Source organism: Lytechinus variegatus, chromosome 5 (genome assembly GCF_018143015.1).
Source record: "Lytechinus variegatus isolate NC3 chromosome 5, Lvar_3.0, whole genome shotgun sequence".
Classification (NCBI taxonomy): domain Eukaryota; kingdom Metazoa; phylum Echinodermata; class Echinoidea; order Temnopleuroida; family Toxopneustidae; genus Lytechinus; species Lytechinus variegatus.
Window position 1 is genome coordinate 32,829,893 of NC_054744.1, and position 27,363 is coordinate 32,857,255.

The following is a 27,363-nucleotide window of genomic DNA, read 5'->3' on the forward strand; positions in this document are numbered from 1 at the left end:
AATTACAAAAAAGGCTAAAATCAAGAAAATTCAGCACGCGCTACACACTCCACTGTTTTTGTCTCACCTGCATAGCGAGACTATAGGCGCCGCTTTTTCGACGGCGGCGGCGGCGTCAACATCAAATCTTAACATAAGGTTAAGTTTTTGAAATGACATCATAACTTAGAAAGTATATAGACCTAGTTCATGAAACTTGGCTATATAGTTAATCAAGTATTATTAAACTTCCTATGAGAGTTTCATGTCACATGACTAAGGTCAAAGGTCATTTAGGGTCAATGAACTTAGACCATGTTGGGGAACCAACATCAAAATCTTAACCTGAGGTTAAGTTTATGAAATGTCATCATTACTTAGAAAATATATGGACCTAGTTGATCAAACTTGGACATACGTTTAATCAAGTATCACCAAACATCCTACATGAGTTTCACGTCACATGACCGAGGTCAAAGGTCATTTAGGGTCAATGAACTTTGGTCGATTTGGGGGTATCTGTTGAATTACAATCAAAAGTTTTTTTGGATCTGATTCATGAAACTTGGACATAAGAGTAATCAAGTATCACTAAACATCCTGTGCAAGTTTCAGGTCACATGATCAAGGTCAAAGGTCATAGAGTCAATGAACTTTGGCCGAATTGGGGGTATTTGTTAAAATACCATCAAAAAAAAAAAAAAAAAAAAAAGAGTTATAGTAGTTTTCAAAGTCATCACTGCTGCTATGTTGAATCGCGTGATGCTGGTGAGACGGCCAGAGGCATTCCACTTGTTTTAGATGCACATCTGGTGCATTATTTCAAAAAGTGCTTAGAACGTCCATTTATCATCACTGGATATTAACAAAAATTCAGCTGCTTCGCGCTCGCATTTTTCTTTATTTGGTAAGATTTCATCTTCATGAGCCACTATACAAACAACGCTTAACAGGTCCCTTTTTAGGTCGGTAGGGCCTATATTAGAAAATGTACATGTAGGTCGTGTTTCGCGCTTGATTTTGTGCAGCAAGCAAAAATATCGCGACCGTTTTAACCCCTGCCCCCCCCCCCTAAAAAAATGCTGAATGGGAATGGTAAAATGGAGGGGTCCTTGTGGGCCTTTTATTTAAACTTTAAATGTGTGTTTATTCAAGGCAGTCGAGAGCTTATTTTGCCAAAAAAAATATCGACAGTTGAGGTAGATTGAAATAGTTTGCCTATTCGAAAAATTTGTCAAGCCCCCATCTCCCAACCGGGCCCCTATTAATTTGAACAACTTTTCTATTCATAGCGGGCCTTCATGCCTGTACGAGTGACCAAAGGTAAAGCTATTCATACAAACCAAAAATATTATTTACACTGGAGCAATAAATCGTCCATTCGAGCAGACTGGAATTGAGAGCTCGAACAGAAACCGTTGACTGCCAGGTTCTACGTATCAAGAGAACCCCAATTACAATTCCTTGACTATAGGTCCAACAAAGAAGAGATGATACGGGAAATCATAATCGTCTGAATAGCTAGAATAATTATTTTGGGGCCTACGGATGTGTACAATGTTTTCTCTAAAGATAATAGTCTTTGTTGCAATATTAGGTATGTATGAGTCAATGGCATTTCATTTTATTATTTTAATAGAATATACATAATTGAGGTTTCACGGTTCACCCGGGCAGTGCTGACAGTTTGTCTTTATTTTCTTCTAGTTCAATACACTAGTAAATATTCCACTTTAACATGTACATAATAATACACTAAAAGATATTGGGTAAAAATGCTCTACGGGGGTAATTGCCCATTCTAAAGTAATTGCTGCTTATTTTTTAACCTCAATGGACAATATGCTCCCGCATTGGGTAAAATACTGCCCAAAATTGGTTGGACACATGATTACCCTCGCGCTGGTTAATATTTTACCCAATATGTTTACAGTGTATCATAAATTTAATTGATGATCAATACAGAGACATACAGAGTAAAAAATAAATCGCATATCTATTTTGTTGCATGATTCGCCTCAATGAGACAAAGAACGGACGGGAAAAGAAATGTTTTAACATCATGCACTGAATTTACACGACAACTTAAATAAACTAGCGTAAAATATCTTGATGACATCAAACTTAAGGAATTATACGTTCGTCATGAATTATTCTAGTCGCGTATTGTCAAATAAAAGGGAATTTCAATCTGTTTTAAGATGTTGAAAAAACGTCTTAGTGCTTGGTCTTAGCGCAGAGAAGAACTTTAACTGTTTTTTCGTATCTACTCCGAAGTCAGTGAGGATAAAAAAGACAGATTTTGAAAGCGCACTTCGAAATTACTATAGAATATCACCATGTTAATGATATCTGACAGAACATGTTCTTGGTGGATTTAGTTGCAACTTCGAGCAGAGTATGTGCGGCTACAGTCAAAACCAGGGAGATGACTTCGACTGGACCAGGTTCCAGGGTAGTACCGACACCATAAACACTGGTCCTGATGTGGACCATACCCATGGGACATCACAGGGTAAGTTTAATTTTCATAATAAACCCTTTTTCGATTCAAATTGAATGTTAAAACATGAAATTAATTCAGAAGAGGTTATGAAAATTTCCTCTTTCGTAGCAAAAATTTTGAATTACTGTACATATTGGCAAGGGGAATGAAAGTCTTCGCAATTTGATTCATGTGTGGTTTAAAGACAAAAGAAGTTTGATAACTTTCAAAACTATTTACGTGTATCTTGCATCTTTTGCTAATCACTTCTGGATACTCCTCTTGAATGTATAATCAGATTATAGGCCCACTATACTGGTTTATTGATATCATAAATTTTCTTTAAATATTGCTTTAGTGTTTATATCATCATCACTGATATTATTATTATTGCTATTGCTGTTGTACCTTCATCTCGTTACCCTCTCCATTTCTTTTTCGTTTTCTCTCTCTCTTTAATGCAATGCAGGATATTACATGTATGCAGAGTCCTCTGGTCGGGCAAAAGGCAACGTAGCACGCTTAACAAGCTCAAGGGAGGACACTGTTCAACAGCAATGTGTCGAGTTCTATTACTCAATGTATGGGAATACAATGGGTTCGCTAAGGTTTGTAATCAGAGAGTGTCAGTCCGTCAGACAATATGTATGTATATATATATATATATATATATATATATATATATAATGAAACCAGTGTTTTATGATATAATAGAATTTCACTTCCACCTCCGTTCTCTCTCCCCTCCTCCATCTCTCCCCCTCTCTACTTTGCTCGCACTTCTTTTGTCATATTTAACACAGAGTATATGTCACAGAAAGCCCTGCTTCTAGTTCGGGTGATCTGGTATGGTCCCTCTCTGGCAATCGTGGAAGTGGATGGTTTAGAGGTTTTGTAAACGTTCCAACTGACACCAATAAAACTCAGGTAACACCAAAGCAGTTTATATGGCCATGGCCCTTTTCCCCGAACTCTTGTTTAATTCATTTTCTGTCAAATCAAATCAATCATAACTGTGAAAGGAAAGATTTTATTCATGATTAAAACATGGGGAAACAAAAAGGTCGTCATAATAAACATATAATTCCAACACACATTTGACGTGTTTGGCTTTCCATAATTTCAGAAATGACAAAACCAGACTTAAGAGTACGAGTCTATATCTTTCAATATTTCTTTCTAAAATCTAAATGTAAATAATACCCGGTTCTATGTTTGCCTATAGATCATTTCCATAACAAACATGATTGCTATTGTCCTGTAATTCCCCTCAATCTCATCGTCATAACATAAACTGGGTGCATATATTTCTGTAATCCTACACTTAGAATTGAAGTATAATTTCGGGCAAATATTTTCTAAGAATAAAATACAATAAAAACTTTCAATTGAATTCAATTCAATTCAAAGATGAAATATACATGTATACATTTTCATAATATAATGCAGTTGATCTTCGAAGCAGAGACAGGGGATGGAGAGTATTCTGACATCGCAATAGACGATATCAAAGTGATAGACGGACTCTGCCCACAAGGTACATACTGTAGGAACGTCAAAAATATACGACATATATTTAAAAAACATATATATATATATATATATAAAATAGAATCGTGCAGACACGTGCAGATATCTGAGAATAAAAATCTAATTCACTCAATCTTCTTGGGAGAATAATATAATACATGTAGCGTATGTCATAAACTTGAGAAGGAGCTGCCGGTCAAATTATATTTCACTCTTTTGAAGCAGTAACTAAGTGATTCGGGAGGCGCACAGTAGACAAGTAAAACTTAATATTTGCCTTTGCCTCTGACTATTTGTGCGCTGAATAACAATGTCAATGTTTTGATGATAATGTCCTTTGAATGTAGAATTTCCATACAGCATTATTGATAAATGTTCTATATTTTTGTATGTTACAAAACAATTACAGACATTTATTAGCTTCTCCAGTATAACGGTAAAGGAGAAAACTTAATGTTACTATTGTTTTGTTTATTTTCTTGTACAATGCGGAAAAAAATAGATAAGTGCATGCCTCATGGACCGAGTGCATTCGAAGTATGGTATCCGTAAAATAAAACCATCAATCTCTTCATCAGCATGACAATGTATATTGCTTCTGCGAGTAATTGAGTTGTTTCGTCATTTGACTTTAACTTTGCTGTGATGAGGAAATAGGAGAGTATTATCATGATCACTGAAATCATTGAAATTCGACAGATTTTCTAAACTGCACATTCGAGAAAATGGATGACCTGGACGACGGAATGTGTGGATTTCTTCAGGATAAATCGGATGGTTTTGATGTATCACGTGTAAGCGGAAGACTGGGTCAAGAACCTTCCGTCGATCACACAACTGGAACCATTGCGGGTAATAATTGAGTCAAACCTTATGCCTCACACCGCGGGAAAATAACCGGTGTGGTCCTCTATTTACACCGATTAATACCACATTTTTTGCTGTAGTGTTTAATGCAACCACTTTAACTTATCTTAATGGAAAAGGTAAAGGGAATAGGTAGTTGAATAATTTGGAATACTCGTATTGCGAAAAGTAGGAATAGACAAATGATTAAAAACTTAATCTCAGATATTGTATTTTTGTGTGATGGATCTCTATTATTCCATTATAACAATAAAGGAATTGATATGTAATGGCAACTCTTATTTTTCTGTTTTGTTTAGGTTTTTGGGGTGGGTTGGGGCTTATAACATGTATAAAGCTTATTCTCGTATCCATCCATTTACCAGGTCTTATAAAAACATTTTCAATAATACAAACAAGTAATATTGATCTTACCATTGGCATGGCTAACAATCTGAAGAGTAATTTTATTTACCCATTTATTTCTCCCTTTCCCCTCTTGAAGATGACAAATATTTATTTTAAAGAAGGGCCTCTTTACGAATATTAGTGGAAAAATTACAATCGTTTCACTGAAGCATTTACGTGCCTTAAAACGAGACTTTGCACTTCTGCAAACAGTAATCCATCAGTACAAAGCATGGTACATTGTGCCCATGTCCAAAATGGAATGATTATGCTCCAACGAGATATTTTTTGTCTGTTGGTGTGATGACTGGGGAAAGTGCTGAATAGCGCGTTCAAATTGCCTGGTCATTCCGATATTTGTCGCCCCTTGATTTCTTGTTTTTTGTTATTTTAGGGGTGGTGATGTAGTAGTAGTAGTTGTTGTTGTTGTAGTAGTTATAGAAGTAGTAAAACAGATGTAGTAGTAGTCGTGTTGTAGTAATAGTAGTAGTAGTAGTAAGAACAGCAGTGGCAATAGTAATAATAATATTAGTAAATGTAATAGAACTAGAAGTTATTGGTATCGGTAGTAGGTGCGGTATCGGTAGTAGTAGCAGCATCGGCAGGAGTAGCAGTATAGTACGATAAGAAGTAGTAGTAGTAGTAGTAGTAGTGGATGTGGTAGTAGTAGTAGTAGTAGTAGTAGTAGTTGTAGTAGTAGTAATAGTAGTAGTAGTAGTATTAGTAGTAGTATGAGGAGGAGGAGGAATATTATTATCATTAGAAGTAGTAGTAGTAGTAGTAGTAATAGTAATAGTAGTAGTAGTAGTAGTAGTAGTAGTATGAGGAGGAGGAATATTATTATCATTAGTAGTAGTAGTAGTAGTAGTAGTAGTAGGAGGAGGAATATTATTATCATAAGTAGAAGTAGTAGTAGTAGTTGTAGTAGTAGTAGTAGTAGTAGTAGTAGTAGTAGTAGTAGTAGTAGTAGTAGTAGTAGTAGTAGTAGTAGTAGTAATAGAAGTAGTAGTAGAGTAGTAGTAGTAGTAGTAGTAGTAGTATGAGGAGGAGGAATATTATTATCATTAGTAGTAGTAGTAGTAGTAGTAGTAGTAGTAGTAGTAGTAGTAGTAGTAACAGAAGCAGCAGAGGCAATAGTAGTAATAATATTAGTAGTTCTATTAGTCCCAAAGGAAGCGGGGGTGCTGCGTGTGCTATTATCCATATAGGCAGCACCCCCTGGAATTCTGGCAGGTGTGGCAAATTGGAGAAAAATGTAAGGAAAATCCGTTTTGGGGGGCCTGTCAGATTTACTTCAGCACCCTCTGTAAAATGAAAACCGTTCCTACGGCCCTGGTAGTACTAGAAGTAAGAGAAGTAGTACTGGTATAGGTTGTTGATTGTCATATTTTTCTTATCATTATCATCGATTTGATAATCATTATCAATGGCATTGTTGATATTTTATCATTACTATTATTTCAACTTGTTCTGTCGTTCGTCATTCTGTATCGTTCTCATTGCAACCACGGCCAAAAGACTCAGAATCATTAATTAAATCAATCTCTATTTCGTTACCTTTATCTTCACTCCCCCCCCCTCCCCAATCTCTCTCTCTCTCGCCTTCTTATATTCGAAGGTTACCTAATTTACACTAAAGCGTCATGGTCTAATAGAAACAAGATCGCGCGGCTCATATCACCAACATTTCGAGGCATTCAGGGAGACGACAAGGAGACCTTTTGCGTGGTATTTTGGTATCACATGACTGGTGACGATATCGGTGAGCTGAACGTCTATCTCCGTAACACCACCTCCGATACAATAGACTCGTCAGCTTTGGGCTCAAGAATTTGGTCCCTGGCTGGAAACAGAGGGGACGTTTGGAGAGGGGCTGAAGCAGAGATAAATACTCCGAGTGATTTCAATGTACATAATTTACATAATCATATCGAATGTTTTGGGGCACCTTAAAGGAGAATGAAACCTTTAGAACAAGATAGCTTGTGTGAAAACAGAAAAATCAAAGAAACAGATCCACGAAAGTTTGAGAAAAATCGAACAAATAATGTTATGAGCATTTGAATATTGCGATTACTAATGCTAGGGAGACCCTGCATGACATTGGCAATACGACAAATATGTGTGATGTCACTTGTGAACAAGTCTCCCCATTACTTTGGTATATATTTCACTTAAATTGCCTCTTTTATCATATCTTTCGGTAAATCGTGTGTTCTTTCAATAGGAGGGCATGTAATGCAGATTTTCAAAGAATACATCATTGATACACAGTTTTATCACCATAAAAAAGCAAAACGAGGGGTATTTTATAGTCCATCAAAGGGAAAGTTGTTCATATGTGACACCACACACCCTTGTCTTATTGCCAATGGGAAGATCTCCATAGCCTTAGTGATTGCAATATTCAAATGCTCATAGCTTTCTCATTATTTGTCCGATTTTTCCCAAACTTTATTTGATCTGTTTCTTCGATTTTTCTGTTTCAACGCAGGCCTACTTATTCTAAAGGTTTCATTACCCTTAACGTGCTGGTGGGCATGCGCGTGACCAGAAGACGCGTTAAAAATATTTTTTGCTGGTTAAGGGGTCAATACGTTGAATGCCGAATTTAGGCTGTAAATAGTCAGCAACATTTAAGAGAAGGGATTAACGATATAAAGGAATCTATTTTCTGGCCATTGCCTCGCAATTCCGCGCGATCGATAAAAGAATTGTTGATTACATGACACAGGCATGTTTAAAGCATCAAAGCCGGAATAAAGCATTGATGAAGGTTTATAAAGTAAGTGTTAAACCTATGTATATTAAATCATTACCGAACATCCCAATCTTAATAAAAAATGTAAGCTCGCCTTAAAAAGATTTTTACCAGATTTTGAAAGCACTGGTTAGTGAATGTGTCATTTTCTTTTAAAAAGGAAAATCAGAGCAACATGAAATACATATATCAGAAAAGATAATGTAACAATGACGATGATATCTAGACATTTCTGCTAATTTTCTAAGTTCAAAACGGTATTGGTAACCATATGAAATGAATATGGAATTTATTTTGGTCGACGATACCGACCAAAATAAATTGTTTCTTATTTATTTGATCTCTCTCTTACGTCAAGTTTTTTTTTTTCCTAAACAGATCATATTTGAAGTCGCCCGCGGCTCATCATACAATGGGGATGTGGCATTAGATGATATTTTAATCACGAGTTATGGCTGCCCCGGCCACCGTAAGTATACCTTTAGGAGTAGCAGATTGATGTGATTACACGCCGTACGCTTCAGTCCAAACTTTATATTTGTGGGGGCGTCGTGGTCTAGTTGTTATGACTCTCGTCTTCCACTCTGTGGGACGTGGGTTCAATTCCCAGCCATGGCGTGTTTTCCTTCAGCAAAGCATTAACCCACATTCATCAGTGAAATTTAAAACCTCAACATCCCCGAAATTTTAATCATGTAAGAGGAATAACACTACCCTATTGCATTTTATATTAGACAAGAAAAGATGTGAAAGCCTGATAATAATAGGCTGCTAATTTGATAGCAGAAAAGTGTATATTTCTGTGTTGGTCATGTGCTTGTTAAATTATATCGAGTTACCTCGAATTAATTGTTTAACAAATAAAACATTTTCTTAGAAGTTATGGCATATGTAGTCGACAGGTCTACGTATATGGAACCATATGGTTCAATTCACGTTGCGGCACTTACGACTATTGAAAAATACGATAGCCTGTGGTTCGACACAAATGTGTAATTCAAAGATCTTCTTTTATCAACAGATAAACATGTCGATAAAAACGAGAGTAGTGTATCATGCACTTTTGAAGAAGCTGAGCTGTGTGCTTATGTCCAAGATGACACTGATACCATTGACTGGAAATGGCACAACAGAGCAGCGGGCGGCGTCTTTACTGGTCCAGATTACGATCACACGAAAGGAAATGAATTTGGTGAGTCTTAGAGTTTTGCCGACTTGGAGATGAGTTAGGACAGAAATCGCGGCGTACGATTATTTTAAGATTATTTAATATTTTGGGGTGTGGTAATAATGATCGTCATCATCAGAACATTTCCTTGGTATCAGTGATGCTATTTAAAGCGGACGTGAGGAAAAAATGCAGTTTCGTTGGAATGCTTGTGACGATAGTGATGATGTCGACGAATGTGAGAAAGGCCAAGACTGTGAGGATCGTGATGGTGATGATGATAATGAAGAGGAGGATATGCAATAATTATAATCGATAATAATAATAATGATAATGATGATAACGACAAACTATAACCGTGGTAATTATTACGATGGTTCATATAGTGTTAGAGGGAATTAATGTTATGTTAAATTTGCAACCGCAGGGTTTTATCTGTATATTTCAAGCTCACGAACAATAAATTCTGAAGACGTCGCACGTATCATGTCTCCGGTTGCCACTTCATCATCATCGATATCGTCGTGTGTCGAGTTCTGGTATCACATGTGGGGAAGGGATGTTGAAACCCTCAATGTCTACATCAAACCTGAATCCTCGGACTTGCTGCCGTCGACACCGGTGACGAGAGTTGAAGGCGACCAGGGAAACTACTGGCATCGAAGAACATTCACTGTACAAGCCGAGTCGGGAGAATATAGAGTAATGTATCATACTTCAACTAGTTTTGGTATATTCAGTTCTGCCACATCGGAAAGTGTACATACACATTCTGTACCATCAAGCATTGTGCGTGGTATTACGAAATGATTAAAACTGGTCGCTATGAATCAAAATTACGATTCAATGTCACGTCATGGTGCATTCATGTCAGGTACTTTTTTTATTCTATGTTGATGCAAAAATACTGGATACTTGGTGAAATTACTCACTCAATCCGAATACAATAAATAATCGGTGGGTCCCTCAAGGATGTGCATTATCGACACTTCTTTTTGTCAGATTTCTGTCATCGGTACGCGGCCCCTAGAGTGTAAAATATGTTATACGAAGGTTGTATGTGTCAAAGGATGAGGGGAACTTCTAATTTTCTTAAATGAACCGGATTAAAAGTGGTATTAAAGTGGTATATTTTGTTTTCAATTCATTCTTCTGATACTTTGCTCCCTACAACAGATAGTATTTGAAGGTATCCCGGGAGATGAAGTACGTGATGACATCGCAATGGACGACGTTACACTCTACCAGGATCAGAATTGCCCAGAATGTGAGTTTGTGACGCATAAACCTACAAAAGAATACAATATTCATGATCTTTCAAACATCTAAAATTGAATTCGACTTTTAAAAAATGAGAATCATAATAAAGTTTTAATCAAACTCGGGAGACTGAACAATTTTTTTGGAAATATGCACTTTACAAAACGTATCAGGTTCATGTAGTCAGACTAAATGATCGGCCTACCAGTTTAAGCACTACATGCATTATCATTAATGTATCCCAGGGCATTTGAAGAATAGTAATTCTTTGCAGAAATCAATTTTCTAGATTTATATTATGAATATGACATTTCTATAAAACAATTATTTTCTCCCTGAACTGTAACTGGTTCAAAGGGTTTATTTAAATGTTCTAACGTTTAACTATTAGTTGTTACCGAGCCTCCTAAGTCTGCTTCCATGCCTCCTGCAAGAGAAAGTATTGACTGCGATTTTGAGAAAGATTTCTGCGATTACACTAATGACGTTGACACTGATTACGGAGACTGGACAAGACGCCAGGCGAAAGACGGCTCGACCTCTACTATAACTGGGCCAAAAGTGGATCATACGCTAGGGACAGAGTTGGGTGAGTATAAAATCTGTATGAATCAATGTAACGGGATCGAGACCCCCTCTCCCTCAACAATACTTTAGCGTAATTTCAAAGGAAAACGGAGCATAGTTCTCAAAATGAAAGGCTTAGTCACACTCTTTGTCAGTGCCGATAGTGAGGAGAAAAAAAAATTGTTTGTAAAACCGTCACATATTTGAAAACTCATTGTAAACAATTTGTTTATCCAAAGAGTTATATGAAAGCCTGAAACCTTTACAACTAAATCCAGAAGTTTAACCCGTTCTTTCAGGGGTTGTACATATCAAAGCTTAATTCAACCGGTATATATTCTGCATTGATTGATTTTGTATATCGTTTTTTTTTTCTTGGTTCTTGAAACCCTTTGTAAAGGCTATTACACAAGCTTTGACCCGTACGACTTAAGTGGAGCCCGCTACGGCGATACAGCTGTGCTGAAATCCCCGTTCATCGTACCAAAGCCACAGGATCGTTGCTTGGTTTTCTTTGCGTTCATGTTTGGCCATTCCATAGACTACCTTACCCTCCAGATTGTTGAATGGGGAAGCACACCGTCCATGGACCCACAGTTTGCAATTTATGGCAATCATGCGGAGAAGTGGTTGGAACTCGGAATGGACGTCCCCGCGTCAAGTGAGCCGTTTCAGGTGATACAAAGGGACCCTTACCAACTAATTCAGGGGCTGTTGGGGTCACCTGACTTTAAAACCTCTTATACCGTGAACCACTGGACTCGTCTTCTTGACGTGTGGGTTAAAGAATCACATATTAATGTTTAATTCAGCACGTTTAAATTTAGCCAGGACGTAAGACATTTGTGTTTGTTAGTTCAATGCCGGCAATAACCCCCCTGAATTATCGGTATTGATTGCTTATTACATCATATCATATTTGAAGGTAAATTGCAGTGACATCGTATTGTTAAAACCGCAATTCAGGTGTACCTCTATGATTAATGTATTGTAATTCATGCAAAACACCTATTTTTGTTATTTTCATATTTTTGCATGAAAACGATTTAGCGTTTGTAATAATTAATTTTCAAGTATGACTTTCAGAACCTTGCTTTCAAAAACTATGATGTGGATTTCGTTCGCGCATGCGAACTCACGAATTCCCGCGCGATCTTTTAACGATCAATGGGGGCAACTGTCTCTCCTTATCAATTTCGTCATGTTCTTTGTACGACAGCAGTTGCAACGTCGACTGCCTGACTTCGATGACTGCATCCAAATTATATCCTTAAAGATTGAAGGCTGTCATTGTTGTGGTCGGGTAGGGCGTGCAGAATTGAAGAGTAACTAAAAAAAAAGATTCTCAACAGATTATCATGGATGTAATGATATTTATTTCAGGGAATGGGACCACAAAATATTTTTGAAGAAATAAATTCATTCTAGTATTCTTATTAAAAAACGTTTTAATCCTACTGCCTTTCAGATATGGTTCGTTGGAACAATAGGCACGTCAAGATACGCTTCTGAAATTGTCCTGGATGACATAGCCCTCATGAATGGAAAATGTCCGATTAAAGGTACCATGTTATATTCTATTTCTGAGCTCCTTTCATCTTTGTTTCTAAAAGATAGGTTGACAGGAAATATAATAAAAGGTTGGAAAAAATCTGGCAATGCATAAAATTTGACATTTGATACAGCTTCGCAAAATACCATTGTTGTTTGAGATGTCTCTAGTCTGTTTTCTCCTTTTTTCTTCCTCTAACTGAGGTTATAATTGCAAAACATTACTTATTATACAACTCCCAAGAATGTTTTGTAATCTGATTGCTCCAAATCGGATCACACGTTATTCAGCAAATTGAACTATTGCATCCAAAATGAACTATCCTGCACTGTGACGTCATACCAATTGCACTATCCTGCTCTCTGACATCAGACTGCAGGCTAGTGCGAGTTCTGAAATTATCTAGAATTGCATAGAATATAGATAAAATATAACATTCGGGGCAACTCAGTAACATGGGTGAGGGTGGGGATTGTATGACCCAAACAATACACGCATTCTTGGGCACAGAGGACCTGCGTATGAACTCTGTGCTCGAATCGCCAAATGGATATAACGCACTCGGTCGTGCGGACCTCAGTGCGGTATATCCATTGGCTCTTCTCGAACATCGTTCATTATTTGGATAATGCTAGCGAATCACCCTTTTTTTAAATGGAATATCTCTTTCAGAAAATTATTTCCAATCACGTTACCCTACTATTTACCCCATATCATCCTTATCGTATTTTTCTTAGCCACGGAAGCTCCACCAGTACCTTGGGCAGCCAACTGTGATTTCGAATCTACGACGGACCCGCTCTGTGGCTATACTAACAATGACAACAACGATTTTGACTGGACAGTGCATAGCGGTAGCACCAGCTCGAGCAATACAGGCCCTTCAAGCGATCACACCACGGGAACCGTCATAGGTAGCGTATGAACGTAACATTCTTTTAGGAGTTTGATAAGACATAATATAATAATAATGAGAATCATAACGTGTTCATTTGCATCCGATTGCGACGAATTGATTTTATTCACATGACTGTTTTGTTTTCCGATAACCATTCAACTCATTCTATATAATTGTTCATACTCTTCAAAAATTAATATTATTCAATGTATGAAGTCTAACAGTTTCTATTTTCAAATGTTTTGAATATGTCAGTGTCAACTTTGTAATAGCGCTTAACCAATTGGATTCTGATTCGATAAGAGTTGCGCGTGAAACAAACTGGTAATATCCTAATTTCAGAAAACAAACTTTAAATGGTTGTAGGACATTTGTTATGTTGACAGGTGTTGACAGAATGATAGCAATATCAAGCATAATTATAGTCCTAAACCTTCTCACAGCCCCATCCCACCCCCGCACACGCACACACATGCACCTCGTACACACCCACACACACATACATCATCATCATTTATTCGCCTTTATCACACAGGACACTATGTTTACGTCGAGTCTTCTATTCCGCATCGGCCCAATTCTCGCATCTCCATGAGATCTCCTATCCTTAACAGCAAGAACCAAGACATGTGTATTCGATTCTACTACCACGCGTACGGTAAGGACGTCGGGTCTCTGACCGTCGATGTCGATTTGGAAGACTTTTACGACGACATCACACAATTTGCGATCGCCGGTGACCACGGGAATAAATGGCGCCCAGCTAATGTGAATATACCGGCTAGCTTCACTGGCATCCATAATTTCAGGGTAATAATAAATTTTCTTAGGTATCTTCAATCATCCTGTATTAGTATATCATACTGGTTTAAAGCAGACGAGTATTTATTTTAATTCATTTCAGTTTTCATGGTTATATTTTTTTCATTTATTTATTCTCTTTTGGGAGGAGCGATTCCTGCGATGTTTTATTTCAAGTCCGACTTTTCAGAAGACACCTCTTCTTCTGTTGCGATATCTTGGTTTCTGATTTCATATATTTTCCTTCAGATTGAATTTTCGACCGAGAAATACAGAGACGGATTCGAAGGTGACGTCGCTATCGATGACATCATGTTCTTAAGGCAGCCATGCGAAGGATATCCGTCCGAAAGCGCGTGTAGCTTCGAACAAGGCCTAGTAGGCTGTGGATATAGTGTCGATTTGACAGCTCAATACCAATGGAAATGGTACGATATCCTTGCCTTAGAAGAACCACCCCTGAATTCGAGTGAGTAGGAAAAGTTAGGGTCGGTTGCAGATAGCATAAAAATGTCATCTGTATAGGCTTTGGGGCGTTCTTTTCAGTACAAATAATCAGGATTTTGATCTTCAATTGTATAAATTTATTGCAGGAATTGAATAAACTCAAATCAAGTCTATTATCTAAATCTATGTAATACAGGAGACGTTGAAATTTCATTTTTTCGACATAACTGGGCATGGTGGCTTAGTGGTTGTATAGTTCCTGAGCACATAAAATGTAAGTCATAGGTTCGATGGCTGCTCAGTCACAACGAGGAAAAAAAACTTATAAGAAGGGACCTTCTATCCTCTTTGTAGGCGCCCCTTTGGGCTTCAGGTCGTTTTAAGTAATTACTATTATGATATTATTCTAGCAAAACATTAATAGTAAAGAAGGTGTGGTTTCTGAGTGTATCCCCAAATAGAGTTGCTGTTTCTCCATATTGCTGTTTCTTAAGGATTTTCTCGATTTCTCTAGTTTCTACCTCTTTCATGTACACCAAGCCCCCGACTCCGAACGCCGGTTACACCGCTGAACTGTTCTCCGCAGTCTACGATCTCCGTGGTCGGACTCATTGTCTGACATTCGACCTCGTCCTCACAGGGGACAGCACTCACCGGCTTCTGATTCAAACACGAGAGACGAAGGCGAAGATAAAACACGATATAGACCTTCTTTCGGGAGACCTTGGTGGATCGTGGGTCAGGGGAAACTGGTCAATACAGGGCGATCTCATTCATTCTACGTTTCAGGTAATTCAAAGTAAACTGCCCACTTCTCAATACATTTGGTAATTATGCAATGCATATAATAAGTGACTAGCAATGTCAACTTATCAATTAAATTACAGAAAAGTATTGATGATGATAAAAATATTAATAATAAGAATTAAAAACTCAAAACAAAAAATAACACTAATGATAATGATAGAAATATAATCGCTATATGATAAGAGGATAGCACCAAGGACAATACCAATATGCCAATATGAGTTAAGGAAATTAGCATGTGAATAAAAACAACGGTGATATCAATAATAATCATAACAGCCAGATGATAACAGACGATAAATCTTATTCTTATACTCATGTGTATATACATGTATATATGTTATGAAATATGATTGAGGATCGGTGAAAATCAGTCAATTAATGTCTTTAATTCATCTCTTGCTATACTTTCTCTAGCTTGTCTTCACGGCAATCTATGACTCAAGCTCCGAAGGAATTATTGCTATCGATAATGTTTACCTTTCAAAGCATATGGATGCGTGCATGAAATGTAAGAAATTACAGTTTTAAATGAACATTCCTGCATTATTGATGATTATTATAGAAAAATATAACGGCATGTATATCCCATACAGAGAGGGCAAGATTTGTGGGGCATTTTAGGGGGCTGTAATTGTGTAAAATTTTGGGTCTGGATCTACTTTCAAGATAGGGATGTGATATCTAGGGAGGTACGAAGAATGTGTTTTAAAACCCCTACTTTCCGGCTTTCACTCCTTTAAAATTAACGAATCACCAAAAGGGGAAAACTATCGTTACTTAAACTACTTAAAATATCGGAAACCATCGTTACTTAAAAACAGGCTTCATGCAGAGAGCGGGACAAAATATCTAAGTAATTAGAAATTTCCTTACATTTATGTGTAAAATTCAATAATCTAGATTTGGAAATAAGTTTGGCCCAAACATTCATTGTCTATTCGTAGATCCACAACATCCAGTGAAGACGAGTTCACGACCTTTTATTTCTCGGCAACCACATCGAGGTACTAGTCCTGACGTCGGAATGATCATCACTATTGTCCTGGCCGTACTTGTTTTCATAGCCGTCGCCATCATCGGTGGTCTTTTTATTTTCAAATACCGCAAGCCGAGTTTGAAATCTTTTACTGTCGACTATAAGAACGAGAACTTGGATTCCATTTCGGTGTCTGGGGTAAACACGCACAGCCGCGATGGAGGTAGTGAGGATTCACAGGTGGTTATTCGTGGGACTTCAGAAGCATCGAAGCCCGACTCTTCTCATTTTTTGTAGTTTCCAAGCGTATGGAATCTCCTATTACCCTTGCAATCATAAAATTGCACAAAAAATGTGTTATAAATATAATTTATATTTAAATCACTTTGTACCTTAATTCATTTTATGGCGTTCTATTATATTCATTCTAAAAGGGCAAAATAAAAATAAAAATGTCACCCCTGATAATTATGCATTATCAAAAGATGAGAACGACGACAGAAGTGTTAGAAGTATTTATAATTATGTTTATCGTAATAAATAATTTTATCGGGATTTACATAAATATATGTATAACGATGATATATGAATGAATATGATCATACAATGATAATTAGTGTGTTTTTTGTAATATCGTTATCAAGAGTAGTATCACAATAATTAAGTTTATTGAAAATATTCAACTTAAAAATTTTATCAATTGTATTCTTAACAGTAATTATAATAGAAGTATCTGCTACGGTTGTAGAATTTTTATCAATTTTTTTTATTGTTGGTTAAGACTTCTAAAAAGCTATCTATTCAACAAAACGGTTCAAATGTTAAACTATTGCGTCTCTCATGAGAACGATCTTGGATCTACTCCCAATGTGAGAGGTAAATGAGTTATGAACTTCAAATTGCCTTGGTAAGCAAAGCATCGTGCTGATAGGAATTATCGCTTATATTCATTTTATTCATCAAAGACTGACTACATACAGTTGTTTTTTTTGTCTTTTTATCTTCATTAATTGAACGCGTACCTATTTTTTATCGTCTCAACTATATTAAACAAATTTCGAGAATAATATCTGAATTAGTCTATTTTTTATTTCATTTTTCCTATGATACTTCATTAGGTTTGATTAGCTTGTATAGTATCCAATGGCTTCCAAATCATTCTGGGCGGAAATGTTGCTATGATAAATTCCATCCTATGGACCACACTTGTTATTGGCATATTTCAACATTTATTAACAATGAAATGTGAACTTTAAATATTTCCATATTTTATCATCATTCTTAAGCCCTGAATGGTTATTCTTACCACGTTTAGACAACATTAAATGTATCTTATTTTTTGTATTTCGATATAAATATATTTCTAAGAATAAAAATGCCTCCAAGGATTGATAAAATGATATGAAAGAAATGTTGCTGTATGTTAACCATTTTCGTCTGTGATATATGGCTTTACGTACGTTGATCTTGACTATCGTTAAAATTCAGCAGGCAAATTCAATGTCATAGTCTAACTGTCAAACAAATACATGTAAGTCGATCTATCGATTATTTCAGTGAGAAATTTTAAATTGAATGGAAGATGCAATAACTTGCACACTATCGTAAAGTGGCTTATAAGCGTTTAACACCTGCTCGAATTTTTCAAAGAAGATTGAAGATCTTAATAAAGTCACATGCTAAGTATACTTGCAATACACTTATATATGCCGCAAAATTATACCAGAATAGATGCTGCTCCAAACAATATTATCATTGTAACTGCTGTGATTTGAGGTGTGAAGTGTGATTGCTAGCAGCTATGAGTAGTCTTTTTTTTTTTCTTTTGACAATAAAGTGATTCCGAAAATATTGTTTTCTTCTTTGCGTATCCCTATTTTTAGTTTTTGCTGTTATAAATGCTTCGGAAAAATTATATATCATATTTTAATGTGGGGAACTTTAGCCCCACTTTTCGAGGTTCACAAAATATGCCTCTGATGATGGAAAAGTACCCCGTCCACGTTAAATATATGCTAAATCCATAGCTTCTCCTTTTAGTGGAACCCCCTCATTATTTTTTCCTATGAGATGTTTTATGCTGCGATTCTTTCAAATATTAATCCGTCACTTTGTATCTAATTTATATCATTATGAATTTATATTTTTGAACAGAAATGAAATAAACTGATCATTGAATCGAATAAGGTCATGATTCAAAATGTCAATTCATATGTTGCTTTTTAACTTATATAACTTAGCATTTATATTTTGTAATATAAATCTAATAAAATAACTGAAATCGAGTCAAATAAGGTAATTCTTTCAAAATGTTAATCCGTCACTTTTGTTTGCATATAATAAATTCCATTTATTATGTTTAAAAAGAGTGTGTCAAATAAATAATTACAGAAATTGAGATAAAGTTGTTTATCTAGAGAAACATCATTTTTGGAAACCCTGATTGAAAGAAAAAAATATAGATTTTTATATCTAAGATAGATAAGAATATACGAATCATTTTCTTTACATAATGAGCACAGAATACCGGAAGAAATCTTCCACTTGACAATCATGAAGAAATTCGAAATTCAATTCTTGTACTGTATATTTTCTTTGATATTTTAAAGAGTATTCAAACCAATTTCAAAATGGTTACATGCCTAAAAAATCAACACCGGATATAAAGTCACAATAACTCATCTTTCGTCCCAAACGATGACATAAAGTAATTTTAGTCATACAAGAACCTACCTACGCATAGTTTTCTTCGATCAAATGACCTTTGAAATAACTCGGGGACTGGGAACCACCCCCTTTCAACAAGAGCAGAATTCCCTCTTCCCTTTGTTTGTAGATATTTCAATATTTTATTATATCCTTTTATAATTCGGCTGCACAGCGATACAAATTAAATTTGAGCAACTTAATACAAATAGAGTTAGACAAAGGAAATTGACATAACAATAACTCGAGTGAGGATAGTCAAACAAAGGAGTCCGCATAGATTTTATTTGAGCAAAAAAGGTTTTCTGAAAGGTCGTATATTTTGTATAGGTCAGTTGAATATCGTTCAGTGCAATACGCAAGCAATTTGGCTTCCAGGAGACTCGCGTAACTGTGTTAACTTTTGGCCATGATTCTTTGAACGACAAACAAGAAATTAAAATCAGAGATTTTTTATTGGAACTGTGCTTCAGAATTAGGCCATGCCTTGCACTCCACAGAACAAACAATAAATGGTTTCATTCCATATGCAGGAAGCTGTAGATGTGGAAACACTAAAATGACTTATTGTTTGCAGGAATATTTCAATATGACTACGGGGATTTTACTTGGGCTAATATTCTTTGCAACAGCTTTTGGTATGTTTTTTCCTTATAACAATTATCAATTATAATAACTCTCACGGCAATAATGTTTATGAAATAAGCGACTCTGATCCAATGCATGTCAGGCTCCGCAATATTAGAGAGTTTTCGCATTTACTATGGAGCTGCGCTCTCTACACACCGATTCCTTTTAAAATGCAAGTCAACTCATAATGGACAGCTTAGAGTCTTTTGTCAAAAGTTGGTTATCCGGGGCAGCAGCAGAATTTCTTGATTCTGGACGACATATCTGCAATTGTTCGTCCGGTGTAAATCTCGGATTACTGCTGTCCCAGTACACCAACTTTCGACAAAAGCCTCTCAGCTCTCCATTGTGATTTTGATTAGATTTTCAAACATGTCAAAAGAATCGATGCGTTGTGGAGAGCGGCTCCGTGGTAAATGGGAAAACTCTATATCAAGACTAACTTCGCGGACATAACTGCGACGTCTCTCGAATAGAATGTGGAATAAAATATGTCAGTGATGTTCTAGCAAGAATGTATTCAGATGGTAAAATAGGGAACATGTAATGAAAATAGAAAGTTAGAAAATTGAGAATTAAGAGAGACCGTGTGTACAGAGAGAGATAGAAACAAAGGGAGACAGAGAAGGGGAGTGGGGAAGGTAAAGGTGTAAAACCCATGTCATGGTTGTATGACTAATGAATTTTACCGATTTGGCCTCAAAAAGACCATAATGGTGATCGAAATATGAAATGTATTTGTTTTCCGTATATGGAGATAATCATAGAATCCTACAACGTTGTGATGGTCTAAATCAATAATGACACATGGCAGTTTTTCAAAGGTAAATCAGTGCATTTGAGTAAATCTTTAACTCACCACTATCGCCATGATCATGACTGGTGCACTATCTGTTATATAATAGAACATGTTCGTGGAGGATTCAGTTGCAATTTTGAGAAGGGTATGTGCGACTACACCCAGGACCAAGGAGATGACTTCGATTGGACCAGGTTCCAGGGTCGTACCGAGACCCGCGAGACTGGTCCTGATGTGGACCATACCCATGGAACGCGCCTTGGTAAGGACATGGTCCTATTCATGTATATCTGTAGTAATCAGAAGGTGGTTAGTGCACCCCAAAATAAAAATCATATATCATCTGGTAATTTAGAATACAGTGAATCTATTGTCTGAAAATCTGTCACATAATGACCGACTTGCAGTAGATCATAAAATTAATGTAAAGTCAGAGAGTGGTGCACTCCAAGATTACGAAGGTGATATACATATAACACTTTTAAATAGCACTTAGTGCATCAGGACAACTTATCCAAGAAAGCAGATATGTCATTACCCCCATGCATCGGACTCTGGTGTGCGAAAACCACGATTCCACTCCTTATATTATTCTACAAACAGCCTCTGAGCCGTAATGTTAATAGCTATTTTATTCTTTAAAACTAAACTTTAGGGGAGACTGCCCTTAGGGTGCCAATACAACTGCTGAAAAAAAGTACACTTTTAGAATGTTGGGCAACATTCTGGCCACACAATGGGTTAACAAATTTATCCAACTCTGAGTGGGTATTTTTCAATTAATACTGTACATTTTTCACCTAAAGCGCACATTATAGATTTAAAACTACATAACCCAGAATTTGATAAAATTCTAACCAATGGTTGTGTTGATAGTATGTCGCCCAACATTTTGTATAAGCTCCTAAAATGCCGAATTCAGCAAATCGATTTTTTAGAATTTACGTTGGCTTTTGACTCGAATGATCCTTAAAACCAGAGTGCCGCCAAAGTTTACGAGCATGATGAATTATCATAGACGACATAACATCCTTACTGTATAATAACCATTAAAAAATCACTTTAAGTATGATAAATATTATTGGAATGATCATCTCATTTCCAATCATGTATCATTATTATTGTCGTCACTTCCAGAACAGCACCTATGCCCCATCTCTTTACCATAATACTACTGCTACCATTTTACATATTTCATTGTCATTTTATTTTACGCAGGATACTACTTGTATGCCGAAGCTTCTGGTAGGTCAGAAGGCAACAGAGCTCGCTTGACAAGCTTATCAGAGGAGGTTATTAAGCCGCAATGTATCCATTTCTTTTACTCAATGTATGGTGACACAACAGGATCACTCAGGTTTGTAGAATGTGTATTTACAAACTATCGCAAAGACGAGGCGCCCACTTTGGGCAGGACAAAGTCAGGTCAAGACGCGAAATGCAAAAATTTGTAACCCGCGTCCCTTCCGCAACCTGTCCGGACAGCGATTTTTTTCTTCTTTTGGGGGGAGGGAGGCGTCAGTACTTGTGTAGCTGATGCAAGAGGGCATTAGACTGTACCGTAACTTTTTTCATGAATAAGTCTATACAGTGCGTATCAAAAAAAAAGTTTACACTTTGAAAAAGCTCTGGGAATTAAAACACATACAACATATGGGTAATTTTTTCACACATAATCTTGGGTTTGGGTCTCATCTTTCCAATGAAAGTAAAAGTTTTGACAGAATATTCCACTTGAGTGAGCACTGTCCATCTTGGTAAAGCTCGCAGAAATCTGTTTGCGCAGAAATGCTAGTTTTCACGCAGTGTCAAGGGGAAAGGGCGAAATCAAACTTATACCTGTGATACATTTTTCCTACATTTCCCTTGCACTTTTAGTCAATTAAGATAAAACAGATACATTCAAGCATTTTTAAACAAATTTGCCACCCAAATTGAAATTTCAACACGTAGTAAGCACAACTTTTACCCTTTTTGTGCCAGCGGCAGCCGAGGACACAACTGAATCTGAACAAAAGTTTACATCAGACATATCCAGCACTTTTTCACTAAGTTATTATTACTTAAAGTGGGTTGACATTACATTTTTCATTAAATACTTGTTTCTCAACACTTTTCCCAAGCTTGACAATGATTGACAAAATGAAAATCAGGCCTAATTCATTTTATGTAAATCACAGCTCAGTGTAAATCAAATATCGTCTTCATGGCCTTGGTGTGTGGGGGAGTGGGCAGGGCGCAATGCTCTCTCTGAAGTGTATTGGGCAAGAAAACAAGTTAAAAGATGTCAAAGATATCTTAAAATCAACTTTACTTGCTAAAACCTACGTGTTCTTCATGATAAAGCTTACTTTTATTCGCATAGCTATTTCAAAGTTCTGCGCAAATCATTTTTCACTAACTTTTCAAAAGTATTTGGTGCTCACTCAAGCGGAAATATTTTTCGATAGTTATATCGTCATTTGCTTAAATGGATCTGTACCAATGTTAAAATGTGGAAAAATCTTCAGGATATTACAAATGTGTAATTTTACAGGATTTTTTCAAAGTGTAAACTTTTTTTGATACTCAGTGTATACCAGGGTTAATTTATTTAGACTACATCTCATGGATATTCATGGCTACCCGAACATGCCGAAACGTTAGGATAGGGCGTAATTATCGACCCATCGATCAGCTCGACTGATGTGGATCAATCAATAAACCATTCCTGCTGACGGGTACATCGGCGCAGGTTCGAGTTTCGCCTAAAACGGCTTTTCAAAGAATGATAACCAATCATAGGTGCGAGTATACTACCATTTGAATTGATACGATTGAGTTTCAACAACTTCCTTGACTGATTCCTAGGACATTCCCTTGATAACATTCGAATAACGAGCGGACATTTCTAGGAATGTGCTGGGAATCCTTCCGCCCCATAGACGGGACAGAACGCGGCAACCACCCTTCCAGATAATTTCTCCAAAGGCGCAATCGTTTTAACAAGACTAGAAAAAAATATTCAATTCTATCTAACATGTGGATATTCTGTATTGGGGTGTTACAGAACCTATCAAGAAAATGGATTACATGATGTCATTTAAAGATACATGAATGAGAGACATACGAATTGAACATTGATATATATGTTAATATGAAATAGAATTATTTTAATATTATACAAATGTATCTTGTCTTTAAGTTTTGTGCTATCACTATGACCAAATGTTTTATCGAGAAGTACTATTCACTGAGGGGCGTAGCCCGAAAGAGAATAGCACTTTTGGAGATACCGACGCATAAACATGTAGTTTTAAACTAGATACTCGAAAAATAGGTATGTATATTTGTTTTATATTTGGGTTCAAACATAATTCTTTACAAAGTACGAAGAATAACGCCATCAAGGTAACCCTCAAAATTTACTCCCACCTCGTATCAAAATTAATAGAAAACGGATAGTCCATATCATTTTTAGGGCGTTTTACTATGCACTGAAGTAATTGAATAGTTCAAGCCTTCATCAGTAATATGACAAATCGCGTACATCTTGCAGAACACTTAGCTAAAGTGATATCGAAAGCTTACACTATCGCGATCAGTGTCTGGTCACTGCCTAAAGCCGTGACACCCCGAGATTTCACTCGAGCCTCTCAATTTACGAGCAAGTGATGCGCAATACCACTATACAAACTGCAATTACGTGATCTTTACATCAAACGTACATAGAACGCAATGTGGTGGGGCTGATACATGTACATCGGTCGCAACACGCAGCGCACCTTAGTACGTGTGATCAGAGGCGAAGTTTGTAGAAAGTCATTGTGGCGCTTGTCAGAACCATACTTGCACGAAAGGAGTACCACGCAGAACGCACAAGGTGGGTGGCCTTTGGTCATTGGTGCCTCCTCCGTTGTACGTCCTGCATTTCATATACTTGAGCCTCATGGGTTGAAAATTGTACCAAGGCATGTACAAGTCGTTGCATCTCGGTTGTGCTTTCTATTCGGCGCACCACATTCACCCAACAACAAACTTGACCATTCAACTCTCCCTACCCCCCCCCCCTTCTCTTGCTCTTACTCTCATTTTTTCTTGCTCTATCTCTGTCAAAAGCTCCCTTTCCGTTTTCTATTTCACATAGAGTCTACGTCAAAGATATCACTTCCTCGAGTTTGGGTGATCCAGTGTGGTCTCTCTCAGACAATCGCGGAGGCGGCTGGTATAGAGGACTGGCGAGTGTTCAAAATAGCACCAATAGAATTCAGGTATAATAGTCTTAGATCTTGCCACTGTGCTGCCCGTCTGTAGTTTACACACCATTTAATTGCATAGGGACCCCCACCCTAATACAGGGTGTATTTGAAAGTTACGGTTTCCTCAAGTCTTGGTGATTCAGTGAGATCTCTCCTAAGAGTTTGTGGAAACAGCTTGTAGTGAATTAGCAATCATACAAAATAACACCAGTAAAATTCAGCTGGAAGGAAAATACACAGTTTCCAACCCATAATGGTAATGGCCAATATTAGAAGATATTCTTATTGCGCGATGTATGTGAAATGGGAAAGTTTTATGACAGAAGAGAGATCCTAGGTGTTCCATCATTATACTAATTTATTATAAAAGATATTGCTCTTCAGCTTTTATATGTTGTATCACTTTTTCTTTTTTAAAGTATTTCGAGTCGCAATTTTTTTAATCTTACCTGCAATATCCATCTTTCCCCCATGCCTAGCCCCCCCCCCCCCCCTCTCTCTCTCTATCTCTCTCCCTCTATCACTGTCCCCTTCTCTCACTCATTCTTTAAATGTTCCACAGTAAGTGTGTTTATGACAACTGAGAACCTAAAAAAGAACATATCTTATTGACGACACGTATTTCAAACCATTTGTTTAACTTCCTTATATAGCTAGTCTTCGAAGCAGAAATAGGAAATGGAGAGTATTCCGACATTGCAATTGATGATGTCGAAGTAAAGGAAGGACTCTGTCCACTTGGTAGGTATAAACTCAAGTGTGAAATATAAAGGTAGGATGTGGATGCATACTGTGATTTGGAACGAGCGTCGACTTCATTAGGGAACTGGCAAATCTGTACAGTGTACGGAATAACGTGTGTTGTAATTGGCCGTGAGTTGACTCAAAATTTAGAAAAATGAGAAGTTTTTTAAGGAATGACTTGTACTTTTATTACAAATAAACATCATTTAAATTGCTCCTGATAAACAACATGTACAAAGGAAATACGGGAAATTCTTCCGTGTGTCGTTGATTTATCCGTTGAATTGATTACTGAATCAGTAATCAATTCAACGGATAAATCATTTTATTAGGCCTACCACTCCTCTGCCATTATCGATGAAAATTACAAAAAAAGCCATTAATACAACAAATGGCACGATCTGTTTGTCCCACAGGGCTATGTCTGTGGTCCATTGATACTCATCTCTCGTTGCTAAAGTATTGATTTCCCATTCTCCTTGTGAGTTCCATTAGTTCCTGTGCAATTAGGATGTTTGGAATAATCGTTGCCTTCAGGACGCAGGATATTTCTACATCCAGGCTAAAAGACCACCATCATAAGGACGAAATCCGCTAGATGTGGTTCCTTGGATGCCCACATGGAAATTTATCATCTTCATACCTTGCTCGTCATTTCTAGGGCTCCTATACAGCTATAACAATCTTAATGCTTCCAAATGGAGAAGTAGCTTTGAGATATTTTTTTTCTGACAAGCTTGTGTTTGATATATGGCATACTTTGTGAGCCGTGTTTACTAGCAAATAATTAATGCTTGGGAATTTATTGGTACAAACTATTTGAAAGCGCTGTCTAGTAAAACGGTAAGGCTATGAGTTTCAGGAATTCTGGTACCGAATACAGTGAAACTGTGTAAGAGATTTTTTAGTCCCACAGCATAAAAACTCAAAATTATGGTAAGTATGATCGATAGCAACCATGGAGATTTTGTCTATGAGCTCTGCTTCACGCTTGTTACCGTTACGGCAAATTCACCCGAGCTGTTCTTAGAGCAGTATTTTATGAAACGGGACTCCTCATGACATAACCATGAATTATATTCAATTTTGACAGATTTCCTGAACTGCACTTTCGAGGAAGAAGTTGGCATGTGTGGATTCGTTCATGATGAAACAGCAGATTTCGACTTCATCCACTGGAACGGAAAAACTTACTCCTCTGACCCAGGACCTGCCATCGACCACACAACGGGAACAGAAGAAGGTGAGTATGTAACGCAATGATGATATTTTTTAATAACTGTTTAACATAATTGCTTAGTTCATGCGTTATTGAGTTAATATTTCGTGTTTGCTTTTTAAGATATATTATGCACCTTTGCTCAGTGTTTGCCCATTTAGGAACAACGAATATGGAGTGCATTATTGTTACCATTATCATTATAATCTCTATTCTTATCTTTGTCATGTTTGTTAGCATTGTAGTAGCTTTCCAATAATTTCATATCCGTTTAGGTTACTTTATGTACACTGAAGCCCTTTGGATGACAAGGAATAAGGTCGCGCGGCTCATATCACCAACTTTTCGGGGCATTCAGGGGGACGACAAGGAGACCTTTTGCGTGGTGTTTTGGTATCACATGTATAAAGCAAACATCGGGGAACTGACGGTGTATCTCCGTACCAATAGCAGCTCTGTGGGCTCACCCATCTGGTCGCTGGCCGGTGGCAGAGGGGACGTTTGGAGAGGGGCAGAAGCAGAGATAAACACTCATAAGG

At 37.0% G+C, this 27,363-nt stretch overlaps 2 protein-coding genes across 3 annotated transcripts; both read left to right on the plus strand.

The window, feature by feature from the left end:
• Positions 1–2,940: 2,940 nt before the first annotated feature.
• Positions 2,941–18,709, plus strand: LOC121415952 (MAM and LDL-receptor class A domain-containing protein 1-like). Of its 2 annotated transcripts, XM_041609361.1 has the most exons (18): positions 2,941–3,072; positions 3,268–3,391; positions 3,914–4,001; positions 4,694–4,846; positions 6,867–7,156; positions 8,388–8,478; positions 9,031–9,201; positions 9,605–9,879; positions 10,354–10,444; positions 10,829–11,026; positions 11,405–11,679; positions 12,473–12,566; positions 13,294–13,470; positions 13,990–14,264; positions 14,505–14,724; positions 15,217–15,491; positions 15,927–16,020; positions 16,457–18,709. In XM_041609361.1, exons 1-18 carry the CDS (start codon positions 2,942–2,944, stop codon positions 16,783–16,785), a joined length of 3,351 nt encoding a protein of 1,116 aa, XP_041465295.1. In that variant the 5' UTR covers position 2,941; the 3' UTR covers positions 16,786–18,709. The 2 variants fall into 2 exon arrangements, with proteins under 2 accessions (XP_041465295.1, XP_041465296.1); XM_041609362.1 differs by lacking the exons at positions 14,505–14,724; positions 15,217–15,491; positions 15,927–16,020 and having other exon boundaries at positions 16,457–16,564.
• Positions 18,710–20,766: 2,057 nt separating this feature from the next.
• Positions 20,767–27,069, plus strand: LOC121415408 (MAM domain-containing glycosylphosphatidylinositol anchor protein 1-like). The gene is made up of 6 exons (XM_041608608.1): positions 20,767–20,885; positions 21,842–21,980; positions 24,750–24,873; positions 25,515–25,602; positions 26,699–26,848; positions 27,062–27,069. The coding sequence occupies exons 1-6, from the start codon at positions 20,771–20,773 to the stop codon at positions 27,067–27,069; spliced, it is 624 nt and encodes a 207-aa protein (XP_041464542.1). The 5' UTR covers positions 20,767–20,770.
• Positions 27,070–27,363: the final 294 nt, after the last annotated feature.

Coding starts and splice junctions, on each gene's coding strand:
- LOC121415952 (XM_041609361.1), top strand. CDS start 2,942: ATGTATGCAGAGTCCTCTGGTCGGGCAAAAGGCAACGTAGCACGCTTA. Junction 3,073..3,267: donor AATACAATGGGTTCGCTAAG/GTTTGTAATCAG, acceptor TATTTAACACAG/AGTATATGTCACAGAAAGCC. Junction 16,021..16,456: donor TATGGATGCGTGCATGAAAT/GTAAGAAATTAC, acceptor GTCTATTCGTAG/ATCCACAACATCCAGTGAAG.
- LOC121415408 (XM_041608608.1), top strand. CDS start 20,771: ATGTGCGACTACACCCAGGACCAAGGAGATGACTTCGATTGGACCAGG. Junction 20,886..21,841: donor TACCCATGGAACGCGCCTTG/GTAAGGACATGG, acceptor TATTTTACGCAG/GATACTACTTGTATGCCGAA. Junction 25,603..26,698: donor GGAAGGACTCTGTCCACTTG/GTAGGTATAAAC, acceptor CAATTTTGACAG/ATTTCCTGAACTGCACTTTC.